Below are 19,002 nucleotides of genomic sequence, written 5' to 3' on the forward strand. Positions count from 1 at the left end.
ATTCTGCTAAATTGTTAAATTATATGTCATCATTAATGCACCGTGTGTAATATTCAGGTTAATTTTTCAATTCGATGTCACCACTAATACACAGGGTACAATATTCTGGTCAATTGTTAAATTAGATCTCATCACTAATACACAGGGTAAAATATTATGGTTTATTATTAAATTAGACGTTATCACTAATATACAGGGTATAATATTCCTTTTCAGTGTTTATTAGATATCATCACTAATACACAGGGTATAATATTCCAGTTAATTGTTAAATTAGATGTCATCACTAATACACAGTGTGTAATATTCTGCTTAATTGTTAAATTGGATGTCATCACTAATACACAGGTTATAATATTCCGCTTAAGTGTTAAATTAGATGTCATCACGAGCACACAGTGTGTAATATTCCGGTTAATTTTTCAATTGGATGTCATCACTAGTACAGAGGGGATAATATTCAGGTTAATTGTTCAGGTAGATGTCATGACTAATGCACAGGGTATAATATTCCAGTTAATTGTTAAATTGGATGTTGTTGAAGGATACTCCCAAGCGCATAGGCACCTGTAGCAAATATCATAATGTTTAAATGTTATTTGATTAAGTAGATTCATATAATCTTAGTGAACATTGAGTAGGCTGCAAGGCATTATGAGGCTTAGTTAACTTGACCACATTCCACACAGAGCTGAATAATCCAAACCTAAACAAAGGCCCATTAGATGGAAAGCAGACGTCCTTGTGGATTGCTGATAAAGATACCAGCCTGTAACTAGGTTAAGGTAAGGTGTGATTCGTGCAGGACAACCAAGGACGACGGATAAGGGGGAATGAAAACATCATAAGTAATCCCTTATCTGTGTATGGGCTGTTTGTGGCTGATGCAGCTAAATAAATACGCACATATATACAAGATGAAAGTGACGCCACATATCATTACAAAATGGGGTATTTACCCAAGGCATTGTGCGACAAGTTAGCTAGCTTGCAGCCTTGAGCATGGTACTGCTTAGCGCAGGCAATTAGCCTGACCAAGTAGGGCCCCCCGCCCCCCATATCAGTGCATAAGACTGCTGCACTGTCTAATTGCTGACTACACAAAGTAACTAGGAATGAAGGCCCGATAGAGGTAGAAGGATTCATTGTGAAGACTCAAGGATAATCAATAAGTGCGGGGGGGTGGGGTGGTGGGGTTTGGTAAACAAGCTCAGATGGTCAGGGGCGTACCATCAGCTAGCCCCACAACCACATGATGTGTAATTAATAATTTTATTGGTAATGAATGCAATGTATGTCATCATTACATCGAAGTGACTTAGCAGTTGGCAGGAAAAAAGACAGAGGCGCAATGGGAGAGCCAACTGTGTAACAGCCCCGACAAACAATTTTTTCTGCAACACCTGTGGTAGAGCCTGTCACTCTAGAATTGGCCTTTATAGCCACTCCAGGCGCTTCTCCACCCACCACTGACCAGCTCCAGGAGCTTACCCATTGTCTCGCGAGACAAGGAGGCCAAAGCAGATGTAATCAACAGCCTATATGATTGGATTGTGTCCAGCCGGGAATGGCTGAGTAGCTGTATATCTGTTGTAGATTCTCCTTTGTTCGGTGGAGAGGCATCTGGACAGCCCAGTGACCTGCTCCCCACTGGCGTAACTCAATAAACTGTTTGACATTGGAGCAGACCGGAGTGTCGAGTGATTCTTCCAGATTCATTCCCGCGAACAATTGGCATAGTCAGCAGGATCAGGTGCAAGGCAGCTCTTCCATAACCCCGATATCCCAATCACCCAACCTGAGCCTTAATTAAGGGGACTCGGTCCCACGTGACGGCCTTGAGCAAGTGGGCAAAGGGAACTAAGGGGCCCAGGGGGAGTTGGCTGGAGCCTGATCCCGAAGATAAGAACAAGATTCGGCGGTAATTTGATGCCATCATGAATACCGGTTGAGTACCTTTAAAGCTTATCCTGGGGCCGGGTAATGTTTCGCGACTGTCGAATGTCAAGTTTGTGAACAGGATCTAACCAACGGTCAAACGGTGGTAGGTAGTTCGTTAAGTTACATAGGGCACTGTCAAGGAGGATTTGGAATATATATTTCTCATAAGCGAGTTGTGTGAAATATTGACGGACTTGTACCTGACAGTTAGACTGGAGACGGTCTACTACAAGTTGCGCTCGGTTGAAAGCGGACCTCTGAGAGTAGATTCTAACGGTTCTAATCCTACCCAAGCATGGCCAGTCAAAAAATGGAGCTCGAGTGGGGGCCGGAATGATCCCTTACCTGCCACCTGTCAGAGAAATATAAAAAGTTAATAAAAAGGATGATTGACTCAGTTCGGAAACCCCAAGACCCGCTGGCTTACCAGCGGGAGTGGTGGAAGAAGGAAAAGAAAGACAAGGATGACAAAGTTCTGGTTCTGGTTATTCGTGCCCATGTAAAGCTAACAGCGTGAGTAAATCAATACATAAAGGATAAGAAGCAGCAGGTAACCGTTATGTCCAACCAAACGGTCCTGACAGCATTAACGGGCCACCCTAACGCGCCACCTAATGAGGATGATATTGATTGGGGATCCCGAGAAGAAGAGGCACATAATTATAATCATGAAGGAAAGGATACCTCGCCCCCTTACACTCCAGCAAGTACTGCTAAAATAGTTCCCGTAAAGGTGGAAAACGACCCCGGGGCCCCGGCACAACGAGGGACAGCGGGGCAGGGCGAGCACGCGGGGCAGCCAGCCCAACCAGCGCAGTTAAGAATGTCCCCCGGAGACACCATGAAATTGTTGAACAAATTTCCACTCCTAAAACCTCATAATAGTAATGCAATTTTTTGGCAGAAAATTAAAGAAATGCAAATTTGTCACAACCTCCACAATCGGGATATTGCAGGGTTAGTTCTGACTAAAATGCCTGAGAACCATTGGGAACGGTTGCAGGCGGCCCACTGGGATGGTACCTGGTGCGCGGACCTGGCTGCCGACCCACAACAACAGGAGCAAGACCTGACCACCTTTAAGGCTGATGTAACTGACACCTTCGGCCAGGTCCCCGTAAACTGGAATTCAATAGTAGGAGTGACCCAGAACAAAGGGGAAGGAGCGCAGGAATATGAAACTAGGAAATTCGAAGCTTTCCCAGCGCACAGTGGAATGGCAAATGAAGATCTACAAAATCCGGCTTTTTGGCAGTTATATAAAGATGGATTAAGACCCGCGCATCAGTCAATATTGAAAACGGGCTTAGTAAATTATAATATTTATGATGATTTGGAAAATTGGGCCACCGCTGTAGATAATCAGCAGAAATCTAAAATAACTACCCTTCTGACAAAGGTGTGTAAAGCAGCTCCATTAAAAACAACTGAAAACTGCTTTAACTGTAATAAACCAGGACACCGTCGCGCCCTGTGTAGAGCCCTGAAGTGCGACGGCCCTAAAAGGTGCGCAAACAATAATAAAATGGGGCATGGGATAAAGGACTGTTGGGCAAAGGGGGCAGACAGGAAGGAAAGGGGCCCTGGCAGGAGCACGGGAAGGGAAACGTAACCAACGAGACTGTCACAGATGCCAGCAAAATGAGTAATAAACAGTTGCTGGACATTATACAGCAATTAACCCGACAACAAGCCTTGCCCCAATGAGTGGCATCGGCCCCCGGGCAGCGATCCGATCCTCGTATGTGGATCGATCCATCGTTCGGGGCCCGGCGATGTGATATGTTAATAGATACGGGGGCATCGGTATCCTTAACTAACCTCGACTTGCCCATTACCTGACACTCTATTACGATCCAGGGAGTAGGGGGCAGTAAAGCCATAGATCACAAAAGTGAAATGCAGATATTAGAGATTGAGGGTAGAATGTTACCGGTCCAGTTTTGGGTGTGTCCAAACCCAAAGGGTACAATACTGGGTATGAATCTGCTCAGAGAACAGGGCACGATAATACACACACAGAAAAGACAAATAACCTGGACCAGTAGAAAGGGACACAAAGACAATGGGTCCCATTGAGGAATGTAGCAGTGGTCGGCAGCATTAATACCTTGGCCAGAGACTGGACTAAAGATGGGATATTGGGAGCGATATGTCAAGCCATACCCGGGGTCTGGGCGGAGAATAAACAAGACTGTGGTCTCATTACAACCACGCCCGAACGGATTGTCGGGCCGATGCTCCCAGCCCATAAACAATATCCCATTAAAACGGAAGTCATGCAGGCAACCGAGGAAATAATACAGTCCCTCGTAGAACAGGGCATTTTACGACCAACGGTATCGATTACGAATTCCCCCATGTGGCCGGTTAAAAAACCTGATGGGAGTTACCGGTTTACTATAGATTATACAGCCTTGAATAAGGTAACACCTAAAGAACACCCCATCGTAGCCAGCCCAACCACTATCTTTAACGGTTTAAATCTGGAACATCGGAATTTTCCAGTCCTCGATTTCGCAAATGGATTCTGGTCAATCCCATTGGACCCCGAGTCCCAGGAAAAATTTGCCTTCACATCATGGGGCAAACAGTATACCTGGATGAGGCTTCTGCAGGGATTCCACAATAGCCCTAACATTTTTCACCGAGTCATGAGTAGGTCTCTGGAAAAATGCGACCTAACCCCAGACAATAGTACGATCTTACAGTGTGTAGATGATATCTTCATAGCCTCGACGACTAGACAGGGACACCTGGGGACCCTGACAATCGTATTAAGGAGGCTGGAGAAGTCAGGATTTAAAATTAACCCAAGAAAGGCACAGATCGGCCAGACCCAAGTACGGTACTTGGGGCATGACATAAGTCAGGGAACTAAAACTCTCCCCGCCGATCGAAAGACAGCAATTGCTAACATGCCCCGACCTTTCATTGCAGCAGCTTTTTCGGGAGCAGAGAGTGAGCGAGTGAGCAGCTGGGAAGGTCAGTTTGAAAGTAAATTTAATTTCCTTTTGCTTTTCGGCGGAGGCCAGGGGGCTGCTGGGTAAGTAAAACACTATATATTTGGGCGGTTTAAAATAACTTTCCTTTCATTGCAGCAGCTTTTTCGGGAGCAGAGAGTGAGCGAGTGAGCAGCTGGGAAGGTCAGTTTGAAAGTAAATGTAATTTCCTTTTGTTTTTCGGCGAAGGCCAGGGGGCTGCTGGGTAAGTAAAACACTATATATTTGGGCGGTTGAAAATAACTTTCCTTTCATTGCAGCAGCTTTTTCGGGAGCAGAGAGTGAGCGAGTGAGCAGCTGGGAAGGTCAGTTTGAAAGTAAATTTAATTTCCTTTTGCTTTTCGGCGGAGGCCAGGGGGCTGCTGGGTAAGTAAAACACTATATATTTGGGCGGTTTAAAATAACTTTCCTTTCATTGCAGCAGCTTTTTCGGGAGCAGAGAGTGAGCGAGTGAGCAGCTGGGAAGGTCAGTTTGAAAGTAAATTTAATTTCCTTTTGTTTTTCGGCGGAGGACAGGGGGCTGCTGGGTAAGTAAAACACTATATATTTGGGCGGTTTCTGATCCCGAGACACCACACTTGTCGTGTCTCCCACCCGCCCTCCTCCTCTAACCAAAAAAAAAGGACTCGGTGGGGTGTTTATAAGGTAAGGCTTTTTCGATTTCTCTGGTTTTATTGTGATTGGTAAAAACTTTTCGTTCCTTTTTCATTTAACTAAGTTAAGCTTAAGATTAAAAATGGCAGGAGATCTCAGACCCGTATCATGCTCCTCTTGCTCAATGTGGGAGCTCAGGGACACGGCTGATATCCCTGACTCCTTCACGTGCAGGAAGTGTGTCCAACTGCAGCTCTTGTTAGACCGCATGACGGCTCTCGAGCTGCGGATGGACTCACTTTGGAGCATGCGCGATGCTGAGGAGGTCGTGGATAGCACGTTTAGTGAATTGGTCACACCGCAGATTAGGATTGCTGAGGGAGAAAGGGAATGGGTGACCAAAAGGCAGAGAAAGAGCAGGAAGGCAGCGCAGGAGTCCCCTGCGGTCATCTCCCTCCAAAACAAGTATACCGTTTTGGATACTGTTGGGGGAGATGGCTCACCAGGGGAAGGCAGCAGTAGCCAGGTCCATGGCACCGTGGCTGACTCTGCTGTTCAGAAGGGCGGGAAAAAGAGTGGAAGGGCTATAGTCGTAGGGGATTCGATTGTAAGGGGAGTAGATAGGCGGTTCTGTGGTCGAAAACGAGGCTCCCGAATGGTATGTTGCCTCCCAGGTGCACGGGTCAGGGATGTCTCAGATCGGCTGCAGAACATTCTAAAGGGGGAGGGTGAACAGCCAGTTGTCATTGTGCACATAGGCACCAATGATATAGTTAAAAAACGGGATGAGGTCCTACAAGCAGAGTTTAGGGAGTTAGGAGCCAAGTTAAAAAGTAGGACCTCAGAGGTAGTAATCTCAGGATTACTACCAGTGCCACGTGATAGTCAGAGTAAAAATGAAAGAATAGTCAGGATGAATGCGTGGCTTGAGAGATGGTGCAGGAAGGAGGGGTTCAGATTTTTGGGACATTGGGACCGGTTCTGGGGGAGGTGGGACTATTACAAATTGGACGGTCTACACCTGGGCCGGACTGGAACCAATGTCCTTGGAGGTGCTTTTGCTAACGCTGTTGGGGAGGGTTTAAACTAATGTGGCAGGGGGATGGGAACCAATTGAGGTCAGTTGACAGTAAGGAGGGAGTAACAAAAGCCGTTAAGGAACTAGATAATGAAGTCAGTGTGACTAAGGGGAAGAACAGGCAGGGAGCAGATGATGAATATAAAGGGACTGGTGGTCTGAGGTGCATTTGTTTTAATGCAAGAGGTGTAGTAGGTAAGGCAGATGAACTTAGGGCTTGGATTAGTACCTGGGAGTATGATGTTATTGCTATTACTGAGACTTGGTTGAGGGAAGGGCATGATTGGCAACTAAATATCCCAGGATATCGATGCTTCAGGCGGGATAGAGAGGGAGGTAAAAGGGGTGGAGGAGTTGCATTACTGGTCAAAGAGGATATCACAGCTGTGCTGAAGGAGGGCACTATGGAGGACTCGAGCAGTGAGGCAATATGGACAGAACTCAGAAATAGGAAGGGTGCGGTAACAATGTTGGGGCTGTAATACAGGCCTCCCAACAGCGAGCGTGAGATAGAGGTACAAATATGTAAATAGATTATGGAAAGATGTAGGAGCAACAGGGTGGTGGTGATAGGAGATTTTAATTTTCCCAACATTGACTGGGATTCGGTTAGTGTTAGATGTCCAGATGGAGCAGAATTTGTAAGGAGCATCCAGGAAGGTTTTCTAGAGCAGTATGTAAATAGTCCAATTCGGGAAGGGGCCATACTGGACCTGGTGTTGGGGAATGAGCCCGGCCAGGTTGTTGAAGTTTCAGTAGGGGACTACTTTGGGAATAGTGATCACAATTCCGTAAGCTTTAAAATACTCATGGACAAAGACGAGAGTGGTCCTAAAGGAAGAGTGCTAAATTGGGGGAAGGCCAACTATACCAAAATTCGGCAGGAGCTGGGAAATGTAGATTGGGAGCAGCTGTTTGAAGGTAAATCCACATGTGATATGTGGGAGGCTTTTAAAGAGAGGTTGATTAGCGTTCAGGAGAGACATGTTCCTGTGAAAATGAGGGATAGAAATGGCAAGATTAGGGAACCATGGATGACAGGTGAAATTGTGAGACTAGCTAAGAGGAAAAAGGAAGCATACATAAGGTGTCGGCGGCTGATGAAAGACGAAGCTTTGAAAGAATATCGGGAATGTAGGACCAATCTGAAACGAGGAATTAAGAGGGCTAAAAGGGGTCATGAAATATCTTTAGCAAACAGGGTTAAGGAAAATCCCAAAGCCTTTTATTCATATATAAGGAGAAAGAGGGTAACGAGAGAAAGGATTGGCTCACTAAAGGACAAAGGAGGAATGTTATGCTTGGACTCAGAGAAAATGGGTGAGATTCTAAACGAGTACTTTGCATCGGTATTCACCGAGGAGAGGGACATGACGGATGTTGAGGTTAGGAACAGATGTTTGATTACTCTCGGTCAAGTCGGCATAAGGAGGGAGGAAGTGTTGGGTATTCTAAAGGGCATTAAGGTGGACAAGTCCCCAGGTCCGGATGGGATCTATCCCAGGTTACTGAGGGAAGCGAGAGAGGAAATAGCTGGGGCCTTAACAGATATCTTTGCAGCATCCTTAAACACGGGTGAGGTCCCGGAGGACTGGAGAATTGCTAATGTTGTCCCCTTGTTTAAGAAGGGTAGCAGGGATAATCCAGGTAATTATAGACCGGTGAGCCTGACGTCAGTGGTAGGGAAGCTGGTGGAGAAGATACTGAGGGATAGGATCTATTCCCATTTGGAAGAAAATGGGCTCATCAGTGATAGGCAACATGGTTTTGTGCAGGGAAGGTCATGTCTTACCAACTTAATAGAATTCTTTGAGGAAGTGACAAAGTTGATTGATGAGGGAAGGGCTGTCGATGTCATATACATGGACTTCAGTAAGGCGTTTGATAAGGTTCCCCATGGCAGGCTGATGGAGAAAGTGAAGGCGCTTGGGGTCCAAGGTGTACTAGCTAGATGGATAAAGAACTGGCTGGGCAACAGGAGACAGAGAGTAGCAGTAGAGGGGAGTTTCTCAAAATGGAGACGTGTGACCAGTGGTGTTCCACAGGGATCCGTGCTGGGACCACTGTTGTTTGTGATATACATTAATGATTTGGAGGAAAGTATAGGTGGACTGATTAGCAAGTTTGCAGACGACACTAAGATTGGTGGAGTAGCAGATAGTGAAGTGCACTGTCAGAGAATACAGCAGAATATAGATAGATTAGAGAGTTGGGCAGAGAAATGGCAGATGGAGTTCAATCAGGGCAAATGCGAGGTGATGCATTTTGGAGGATCCAATTCAAGAGTGAACTATACAGTAAATGGAAAAGTCCTGGGGAAAATTGATGTCCAGAGAGATTTGGGTGTTCAGGTCCACTGTTCCCTGAAGGTAGCAACGCAGGTAAATAGAGTGGTCAAGAAGGCATACGGCATGCTTTCCTTCATCGGACGGGGCATTGAGTACAAGAGTTGGCAGGTCATGTTACAGTTGTATAGGACTTTGGTTCGGCCACATTTGGAATACTGCGTACAGTTCTGTTCGCCACATTATCAAAAGGATGTGGATGCTTTGGAGAGGGTGCAGAGGAGGTTCACCAGGATGTTGCCTGGTATGGAGGGCGCTAGCTATGAAGAGAGGTTGAGTAGATTAGGATTATTTTCATTAGAAAGACGGAGGTTGAGGGGGGACCTGATTAAGGTGTACTAAATCATGAGAGGTATAGACAGGGTGGACAGCAAGAGGCTTTTTCCCAGAGTGGGGGTTTCCATTACTAGAGGACACGAGTTCAAAGTGAAAGGGGAAATGTTTAGGGGGGATATGCGTGGAAAGTTCTTTACGCAGAGGGTGGTGGGCACCTGGAACGCGTTGCCAGCGGAGGTGGTAGACGCGGGCACGATGGAGTCTTTGGAGATGTATCTAGACAGATACATGAATGGGCAGGAAGAAAAGAGATACAGAAACTTAGAAAATAGGCGACATGTTTAGAGAGAGGATCTGGATCGGCGCAGGCTTGGAGGGCCGAAGGGCCTGTTCCTGTGCTGTAATTATCTTTGTTCTTTGTTCTTTCTTTGACCTGTGACCGTGCGGGTGGTATGGCGAGTGTTGGGCTTCTTCAATTAGTGCAGGAATTTTATCTCCCAATTCGCCACCCTGGCAGAACATATCCAACGCCAAGTGAAACGGGGAAAACCAGGGATGGAGCATGTGGAATGGGGAGAGGAGCAGGAGGAAGCATATCGGAAATTGAAGGCAGAGCTGCTGGCAGCCCCAGCACTCAGGCTGCCAGACATGACAAAGCCCTTCCACATCTATTATGATCTCGATAGGGGATTCTATAGCGCTGTAGTAACTCAGGAAAGGGGAGTAAAGATGGGACCAGTGGCATATTATTCCACACAAGAGTTAGGGGGCTCCACCGATGCGTAGCCACCCTTGACTGTGCAGTTTGGGCAGCAAAAGTAAGCGGGCCCATAACCATGTCTGGACAACTGGTCATACACTCTAAACATACCATGGTAGAGTTGTTAATCACCGGGAGACTGAAAACAGTGTCTGACGCTCGACGGGCCATGTGGGAGGCAGTACTGCTACCTAAAGACCAGTAGATACAAATCATCAGAGACACAGGACTTAACCCGGCCAAGGGGATGATTGCTGAGGGGCAGCCACACCAGTGTCACATAGAAACAGATCAGGAAGTAGAAGGAGAAATAGCAGACAAACCCCGTCACCGATCCCGATATGACCCTTTACGTTGACGGATCCCGACGATATATAAATGGACAGTTCTGTACAGGGTGGACCGTGGTAGATCAGAATGGCACAGTCCACCTACAAGGAGGACTGGAAGGAACAATATCTGCCCAGGTCGCTGAATTAGTGGCCTTAACGGAGGCCTTGAAATTAGCAGAAGGAAAACGCGTAAAGGTATTTACCGACAGTAGGTATGCATTTGGGGTAATGCACGATTACATGACTGCATGGAGTAGACGAGGGTATATAACATCCGGAGGGGGACACATTAAACACGAGAATGTGGTTCGAGAATTATTGTTAGCAGCTAAGTGCCCAGCTGCTGCAGCCATCATAAAAATCAAAGTGCACCAGAAGGTGGAAAGTAAAGAACAAAAGGGGAATATGCTAGTGGACCAGGCAGCTCGGAATGCCGCAGAAGTGGCTGTGCCACAGGTTATTCCAGTAGCTGCTATAGGACCAGAGGTATTAAATATTAGAAGGGTGCAGGAAGAGGCTGACCCTGAGGAACGATCTCGATGTGAACGCCAAGGGGCAGCCATGGGGGAAGATGGGGTATGGCGAAAGGAGTTACGCGTGGTCACCCCATCTTCCATACAGACTGAAATACTCAAATTATATCATGAACCCGAGCATACCGGACGTGACGGAATGCTGAATCACCTGACTAGAGACTGGTGGTGGGCCGGCATAAGGAGAGACGTAGCGAAGCGTTGCCAACATTGTCTAATATGTGCACAACATAACTCGGGAAGAGCCATAAAGGTAAAGATAGCACATCAAACCCGACCCAAGGATCCATGGGAGAACCTGCAGATTGACTTTACAGGACCTTTACCTAACAGTAGGGGGAAAAGGTCTTGTCTGGTAATCATTGATCAATTTACTCCGTGGGTTGAAGCATTCCCCACCCGGGATTGCAGGGCATCCACCGTAGCACGAATCCTTGAATTCGGCATCATACCGCGCTGGGGGGGTACCCCTCCAGATTGATTCAGATCAGGGCACCCACTTTACAGGACAGGTCATGAAACAAGCCTGTGGGTTACTGGGAATCCGACAGCGATTTCATATCCCCTACCAACCACAAAGTTCAAGAATGGTAGAACAAATGAATCGCACTTTAAAAACGGCTATAGCAATGGCCATCTCTGAGACTGGGAAGGGGTGAGTAGACGTTTTACCCTGTATACTAATGAGACTCAGAGCCACGCCAAATCGAACAACAGGATTGACCCCCTTCGAAATTATGACGGGAAGTGCTATGCAACTTCCTGAAAATATTATAGTGGGTGGGGAGGATATGGGACCCATGCGGGATCGAATCAGGCAGTACATAAGACAATTGGATTCGCAGCTGAAATACTTAAGACAGGAAGTAAGGGATCAGCAGTTTATATGGGACTTAGAGAGACAGAACAAGGATAAAGTTGACAAGCCCACACCCTAAGTAGGGGAAAGAGTTTTGGTACGGGTCACCCCCGAGCAGGCGGGATTCACCCCAAAGTGGACCGGACTGTACGATATTATCATGACGAGTGATACCTGTGCATGTGTAGATATGAAAGGGAAGGGCCAGTGGAAACACTGGTCCCAAATGAAAAGATATAATCAAGGGGACGATGGCTGAGCTTGAGATAGTGCCCATCATGGAGATCACCTGGTATGCTGAGCGATACCAGGCGTGGCATGATACATTAGAGAATGGAATGTTCAGGCGACTGGGGGTGAAAGTAATATTAATCGGAATCTGGATGATATTCGAATGGACTGCCGCACGGGCCCGGGCACAGCTCGCTCTAATACAAATCCACAGACAGTACCGACCTGAACTTGATGAAATAGAGATGGTGCAGTTATAAAATTTAACCCTAAATCATAGATATTTTTGGCCCTCACAGGCAAGGAAACGAGGAGACCTAGAATTAACACCTGGTGACGACCAGGCCATTCTGTTTGAACCCCCAGATTAAGAATCCAAAGTGATGAAATAATGGTGGATCCTCCAGCTCTGGGGGCTCGTGATATTGAGGACCACGGGTTGCACAGTGGCGCAGTGGTTAGTACCGCAGCCTCACAGCTCCAGCCACCCGCGTTCAATTCTGGATACTGCCTGTGTGGAGTTTGCAAGTTCTCTGCGTGGGTTTTCTCCGGGTGCTCCGGTTTCCTCCCACAAGCCAAATGACTTGCATGTTGGTAGGTAAATTGGCCATTATAAATTGCGCCTAGTGTAGGTAGGTGGTAGGGAAATATAGGGATAGGTGGGAATGTGGTAGGAATATGGGATTAGTGTAGGATTAGTATAAACGGGTGGTTGATGGTCGGAACAGACTCGATGGGCCGAAGGACCTGTTTCAGTGCTGTATCTCTAAACTAAACCAAACACAAGCACAAGAGAATGTTGATACACTACTAGAGCTACAACAAACACAGGAGGAACGTAACTCCATGAACTATGGAGCTTTGTATAATTTCACTGACGGTATATGAATCCCAGCCGCCAAAGACTGGAGTAACGATAGAACTTATTTTAATGTATGGCTGCAAGTTCGCTCGGGAAAAGATAAAGTATGCATACAATGTTCTACAGATGCAACAAGAGTCAGCTGCATTCGACGAAGAGAAGTAAAGAAACCTGATAAGTGCACGTTCGGAATATTATGTGCCCCACACGCCGGACCTCAGCCCCTGATTACCGATAGGAAGGGGTTGGGTGTATGTGGGTACTACAAGGAGGTGCGGGCCGCAGCGTTATCTTTGTATGTATGTTCCCCCCCCTCCACTCCGACGCCGCGCCCCGTAATAACCGCTATACCATCTGAGGACTTGCCATGCCCCACAATTACCAAAGGGCCAGAGAACGGAATTGTGATTTTTAACGAAGATGAAATATTATATGATAGTATTAAACATGAAATTGTGCCTGTCCCTGATCAATATCTCTGGGATATTGTACAGAACAGCCAAGAAATATGTAAAATGTATTAAGTAAGGTTGCAATGCAGCACGCTGCCGATGCCATGGCTGCAACTAGATTTCGAGGCCAGGATCAGCTTTATAGAACAAAAAGGGGAATAGTGATCAATGTTGCTACCGGAGTCAATACTGGTACTTCTGTCATAAACTCACTGGACATACAAGGTCTAAATGAAAAGGTAGAATGACTGAAAGGAGAAATGAAGGAACTCTTAGAGAGAGCCGAGGAAAATCAGGTGGATCAGGCCAATCTAGGAAAGGAGGGCATGGGAATACAATTAGATGGAATTACGATATGAGAAGCCCATGCCAAGACCATCAACCACCTCATAGACAGCGAAAAGGAAGATGCCGGAAAGCTAAGGCAGGGACAACTCTGCCACGGTTATGACTTATGGATGGTGGGACAGATAAGACACAATCTCGATCAGATCCAAAGGGGGGAGATTCCCGATTGGATAGACAGCCCACATTTAGCTCGATTAGCAGAGAGGAAAGGGACACTGGACAAATGCACTCTGAAAGGACTTACCAGAGTATATCCAGTGATCCCAGACTGCGAATTGGGCAAAGATACCGGAGTGGGGGTAGTCCCGATGATCCCCACAGTAACATGGGACTCAGGGCCATTTCCCGACTACCAATTGGAAAATATTGGAGTTGTACGGGGTAACACCTCCCTTCGATACTATCTAACTGAAGCCTCTGCCATACGTAGGAGCAACACGCTGGATGGAATTTCCCTGAAAGGATGCAAGCAGAGGGGAGACCTTACAGTATGTCCACACACAGTGGGACAGGGAGAATTGAATGAATGTGGGTTTAATCAAACAGACGGTTGTGTCGTAGAGATCATACTTGCCCCCTAGCATTTTGCAAGAACAGGCTACGGAGGTAAAGGGAAATACTGCGTTTCCTCCACAGAAAGTTCCTATTGCTACTATAATCTACAATGCCATATCCCATTTTCTAATTTTTGCTTTACGCCTTTCATGACCAGTCACTATAGGGCAAGCCAGAATTATCCAGGTTCGGCGTAGCGGTATCGAGACCATTAACGTCACTGACTACTAACAAGGATTATAAAAGAGTCAGAAAGATTCAGACCCCGCCCCCATTCCCCGTCACTGAAGAAACAGTCCCGCCCCCACTACCCGTCACTGTCGAAACAGACGCCGTCCACACTACCCATTACTGTTGAAACAGACCCCGCCCCAATCTCCATTACTGGAGAAACAGACCGCACCCCCACTCCCCGTCATTGGAGAATTAGACCGCGCCCCCACGGCTCGTCAGTGGAGAAACAGACTCCGCCCACACGCTCCACCACTGGAGAAACAGACCGCGACCCCTATTCCTGGCACTGGAGAAAAAGTCCCCGCCCCCACTCCCCCTCACTGGAGAAACAGTCCTCGCCCCCACTCCCCCTCACTGGAGAAACAGACCCCGCCCCCACTCCCTATCACTGGAGAAACAGAACCCTCCCCCACTCCAATCTCTGGTGAAAGAGACCCCGCCCCCACTCCCCGTCACTCGATAAACAGACACCGTACAAACTTACCGTCACTGGAGAAACAGACCCCGCACCCACGCCCCGTCACTGGAGAAACAGACCCCGGCCCCACTCACCTTGACTGGAGAAACAGACCCCGCCCCCACTACCCGTCACAGGAGAAACAGACCCCACCCCCACTACCCGTCACTGGAGAAACAGACCCCGACCCCACTCCCCGTCACTAGATAAACAGACACCGTACAAACTTACCGTCACTGGAGAAACAGACCCCGCACCCACGCCCCGTCACTGGAGAAACAGACCCCTCCCCCACAGCCCATCACAGGAGAAACAGACCCCGGCCCCACTCACCTTGACTGGAGAAACAGACCCCGCCCCCACTACCCATCACTGGAGAAACAGTCCCCGCCCCCACTACCCGTCACAGGAGAAACAGACCCCACCCCCACTACCCGTCACTGGAGAAACAGACCCCGACCCCACTCCCCGTCACTGGAGAAACAGACCACGCCCCCACTCCCCGTCACTGGAGAAACAGACCCCGGCCCCACACCCCGTCACTGGAGAAACAGACCCCGCTCCCACTACCCATCACTGGAGAAACAGACACCGACCCCACTCCCCATCACTGGTGAAACAGACCCCGCCCCCACTCACCATCACTGGAGAAACAGACCCCGGCCCCACTCCCTGCCACTGGAGAAACAGACCCCGCCCCCACTCTCCGTCACTGGAGAAACAGACCCCGGCCCCAGTCCCCATCACTGGAGAAACAGACACCGCCCCCACTCTCCGTCACTGGAGAAACAGACACCGCCCCCACTCCCCGTCACTGGAGAAACAGACACCGCCCCCACTTCCCCTCAGTGGAGGAACAGACACCGAACCCACTCTCCGTCACTGGAGAAAGAGACCACGCCCCCACACCCCGTCACTGGAGAACAGACCCCGCCCCCACGCCCCGTCACTGGAGTAACAGACCCCGCCCCCACTCCCCATCACTGGAGAAACAGACTCCGCCCCCTCCTCGTCACTGGAGAAACAGACCCCGACCCAGCACTCCGTGACTGGAAAAACAGACCCCAACTCCACGCCCCATCACTGGATATACAGACCCCGCCCCCACTTCCCGTCAGTGGAGAAACAATCCCCGCCACCACACCACGTCACTGGTGAAACAGAACGCGCCCCCACTCCCCGTCACCCCGGAAACAGACCCTGTCCCCACTCCCCATCACCCTGGTGACAGACCCAGCCCTACTCTCCGTCACCCTGGTAACAGACCCCGCCCACACTCCTCGTCACCCAGGAAACAGACCCCACCCCAATTCCGTCACCCTGGAAACAGACCCTGCTTCCACTCTTTCACCCTGGAAAAAGACCCCGCTCCCACAACCGTCACCATGGCAACAGACCTTGGTCACACGCCCCGTCACCCTTGTAACAGACACGGCCCCCTCTCCCCAACACTTTGGTAACAGACCCAGCCCCCACTCCCCGTCCCCATGGTAAAAGACACTGCCCTCATTCCTCCGTCACCCTGGAAGCAGAACCCGCCTCCACTCCCCTTCACTCTGGTACCAGACCCCGCCACCACTCCCCTTCACCATGGTAACAGACCTCTCCCCCACTATTCTGTCACCCTGGAAACAGACCCCACCCCCACTCACCTTCACCCTGGAAACAGACGCCCCCACTCCCCTTCACCCAGGTAAAGGACACCGCCCCCACTCCTCCGTCCCTCTGGAACCAGACCCCGCCCCACTCCCCTTAACCCTGGTAACAGACACCGCCCCCACTCCCCTTCACCATGGTAACAGTCCTCGCCCCCACTCCTCCATCACCCTGGAAACAGACCCCTCTCCCACTCACCGTCACCCTGAAAACAGCCGCCCCCACTCCCCTTCACCCTGGTAAAGGACACCGCCCCCACACCTCCGTCCCCCTGGAAACAGACCCAGCCCCCACTCCCCATCACCCTGGAAACAGACTCCACGCCCACTCCCCTTAAAGCTGGTAACAGACCCCGCCCCCATTCTTCCGCCACCCTGGAAACAGACTCCGCCCCCAGTACTCATCAACCTGGAAACAGACGCTGCCCCCACTCCTCCATCTCTTTGGTAACAAATCCCGCCCACACTCCCCAACACCCTGTTAACAGACACGTCCCACACTTCTCCATCACTCTGGAAACAGACACCACCTCCCTCTTCTGTCACCGGGGAAACAGACACCGTCTCCGCTCCTCATTCACCCTGGAAATAGACCCCGCCCTCGCACTCTCTCCATGGCGACGGACCGCGCCCCGGCGCTGTCTCCTTGGTGACAAGCCGCGCCCCCGCTCTGTCTCCGTGGAGATAGACCCCGGCTCCGCTCTGTTGCCATAGTGACAGCCCCTCGCCTGCTCAGTCACCATGGCGACAGGCCCCGCCGCCGCTCTGTCTCCGTGGTGACAGGCCCCGCCCTCGCTCTAACTCCACAGTGATAGTCCCCAACCCCGCTCTGTCTCCACAGTGGCAGGCCGCGCCCCCGCTCTGTCTCCACGGTAACAGGCCCCGCCCCACGCTCTGTCTCCACAGAAATAGGCCCCGCCCCCATTCTGTCTCCATGATGGCAGGCCCCGCCCCTCCTCTGTCTCCATGGTGACAGGCCCGCCCCCTCCTCTGATCATTGAAAGAATTTAACAATTGTGGTGAAGGGATATTTCAGCACATTCTTCAACTGCTCTCTGAACTGAGTCTGGGTCACGGCGTAAATCGCAGTGTTTGTGCAGCAACTCAGGAGCTGCAGCATGAAGCCCAATTCCTGCAGAAACACAGGGAAAATTACAGACACGGACCCCAAATACAACATCCGCCTCCATATCGAATATACCATTAACACTGCCCACAACAGGATGAAATTCCCCGAGATAACTAACAGTAAAATTATGGATTTCCTTCGACTCTCCATCTCGGGGTCTCTGCGACTCTCCCCACTGCTGTGAGCAAGGAGTCTTCTGCGAGCTCTGTTGCTCACTAAAATGTGTCTGACGGTGAGAGCGTTGAGCAGCAGAATCAGCACAAATGGGATCCCCGGGGTTAGAATGTTGTGGAGGAACTCGATTGTTCCCCAGACACGAGAGCCTGTTAACATAAAATACCAGAAGATGTTATTTAAACAGCTCAGCGCAGTCACTGTTCCCACAACCACATCCGACGTTTTCTCACTGCAATATTTACTTTTCAGCTTCTGGCAACAAATGGCCACAAATCGATCAAAGGTGAAAGTGACGGTGAACCAGACAGAACAGTCTGTGGCTGCGTAAAGGAGGATGGCGTGGATATTACACACGCAGATGTACCACAGGAACAGAAACTGTTTCCAATAAACCATGGGAATGTGTCTCAATATCAGGTCCAGGATAATGACCAGTAGATCCGCCGCTGACATGGCCACCAGGTAGTGAGTGACACATTTGCAGAGACCGCACTTTCCCCGAGACAGGATCCCAATCGTCAGCAAGTTAACTGTGAGGAAGGAAAATAAACAGAGAAATTATACATCAGACTGGAGCAAAGTTACCAGTTGGATTCAGGACTTATTAAGATTTATAAATGTGTTCCTGTATCCAGTGATGTATTAAAATGATTGGACCTGAATGAACAAATAGCAAGGTCTGAGATACTGTGGAAGACAGGAGAGTTTAAATAATAATAGGATGATTTTGAAATTGTTAAACTGAATGTTGATCACAATTCTCCCCCTCCTTCCTTTCACCGTCTGGTTTAAAAACTGTTCATTCTCTAATCTCTCCCAGTTCTGATGAAGGGTCACCGAACTGAAACATTAAACCCAGTTTCTCTCTCAACAAATCCTGCCAGACCTGCTGAGTATTTCCAGCATTTTCTGTTTTTATTTCAGGTTTCCAGCATCTGCAGCACTATGGTATTGTATAGAGAGTTAAATGTTGAACTGACTACGAGACACTGTCTGAATGCTTGTGGTGTCAACTCTGTGTGTGTGTGTGTGTGTGTGTGTGTGTGTGTGTGTGTGTGTGTGTGTGTGTGTGTGTTTATATGCGTGGCTCAGTGTTGGGGTGTGACCTATGCGTGTGTGTGTGTGTGTGAGAGAGAGAAAGAGCATGCGTGCATTTGAGATAGAGCGTGTGTGTGTGTGAGA

The 19,002-nt window shown here is 48.9% G+C and overlaps 1 protein-coding gene across 1 annotated transcript in view; it reads right to left on the reverse strand.

The window, feature by feature from the left end:
• Window positions 1-17,508: 17,508 nt before the first annotated feature.
• Window positions 17,509-19,002, reverse strand: part of LOC137381165 (probable G-protein coupled receptor 139) — a 41,717-nt gene continuing 40,223 nt past the window's right edge. Inside the window, exon 2 of the mRNA XM_068053549.1 lies at window positions 17,509-18,350. Coding sequence (XP_067909650.1) covers window positions 17,509-18,350 — 842 coding nt within the window. The remainder of the gene's footprint in view (window positions 18,351-19,002) is intronic.

This window comes from Heterodontus francisci, chromosome 21 (assembly GCF_036365525.1).
Source record: "Heterodontus francisci isolate sHetFra1 chromosome 21, sHetFra1.hap1, whole genome shotgun sequence".
NCBI lineage: Eukaryota > Metazoa > Chordata > Chondrichthyes > Heterodontiformes > Heterodontidae > Heterodontus > Heterodontus francisci.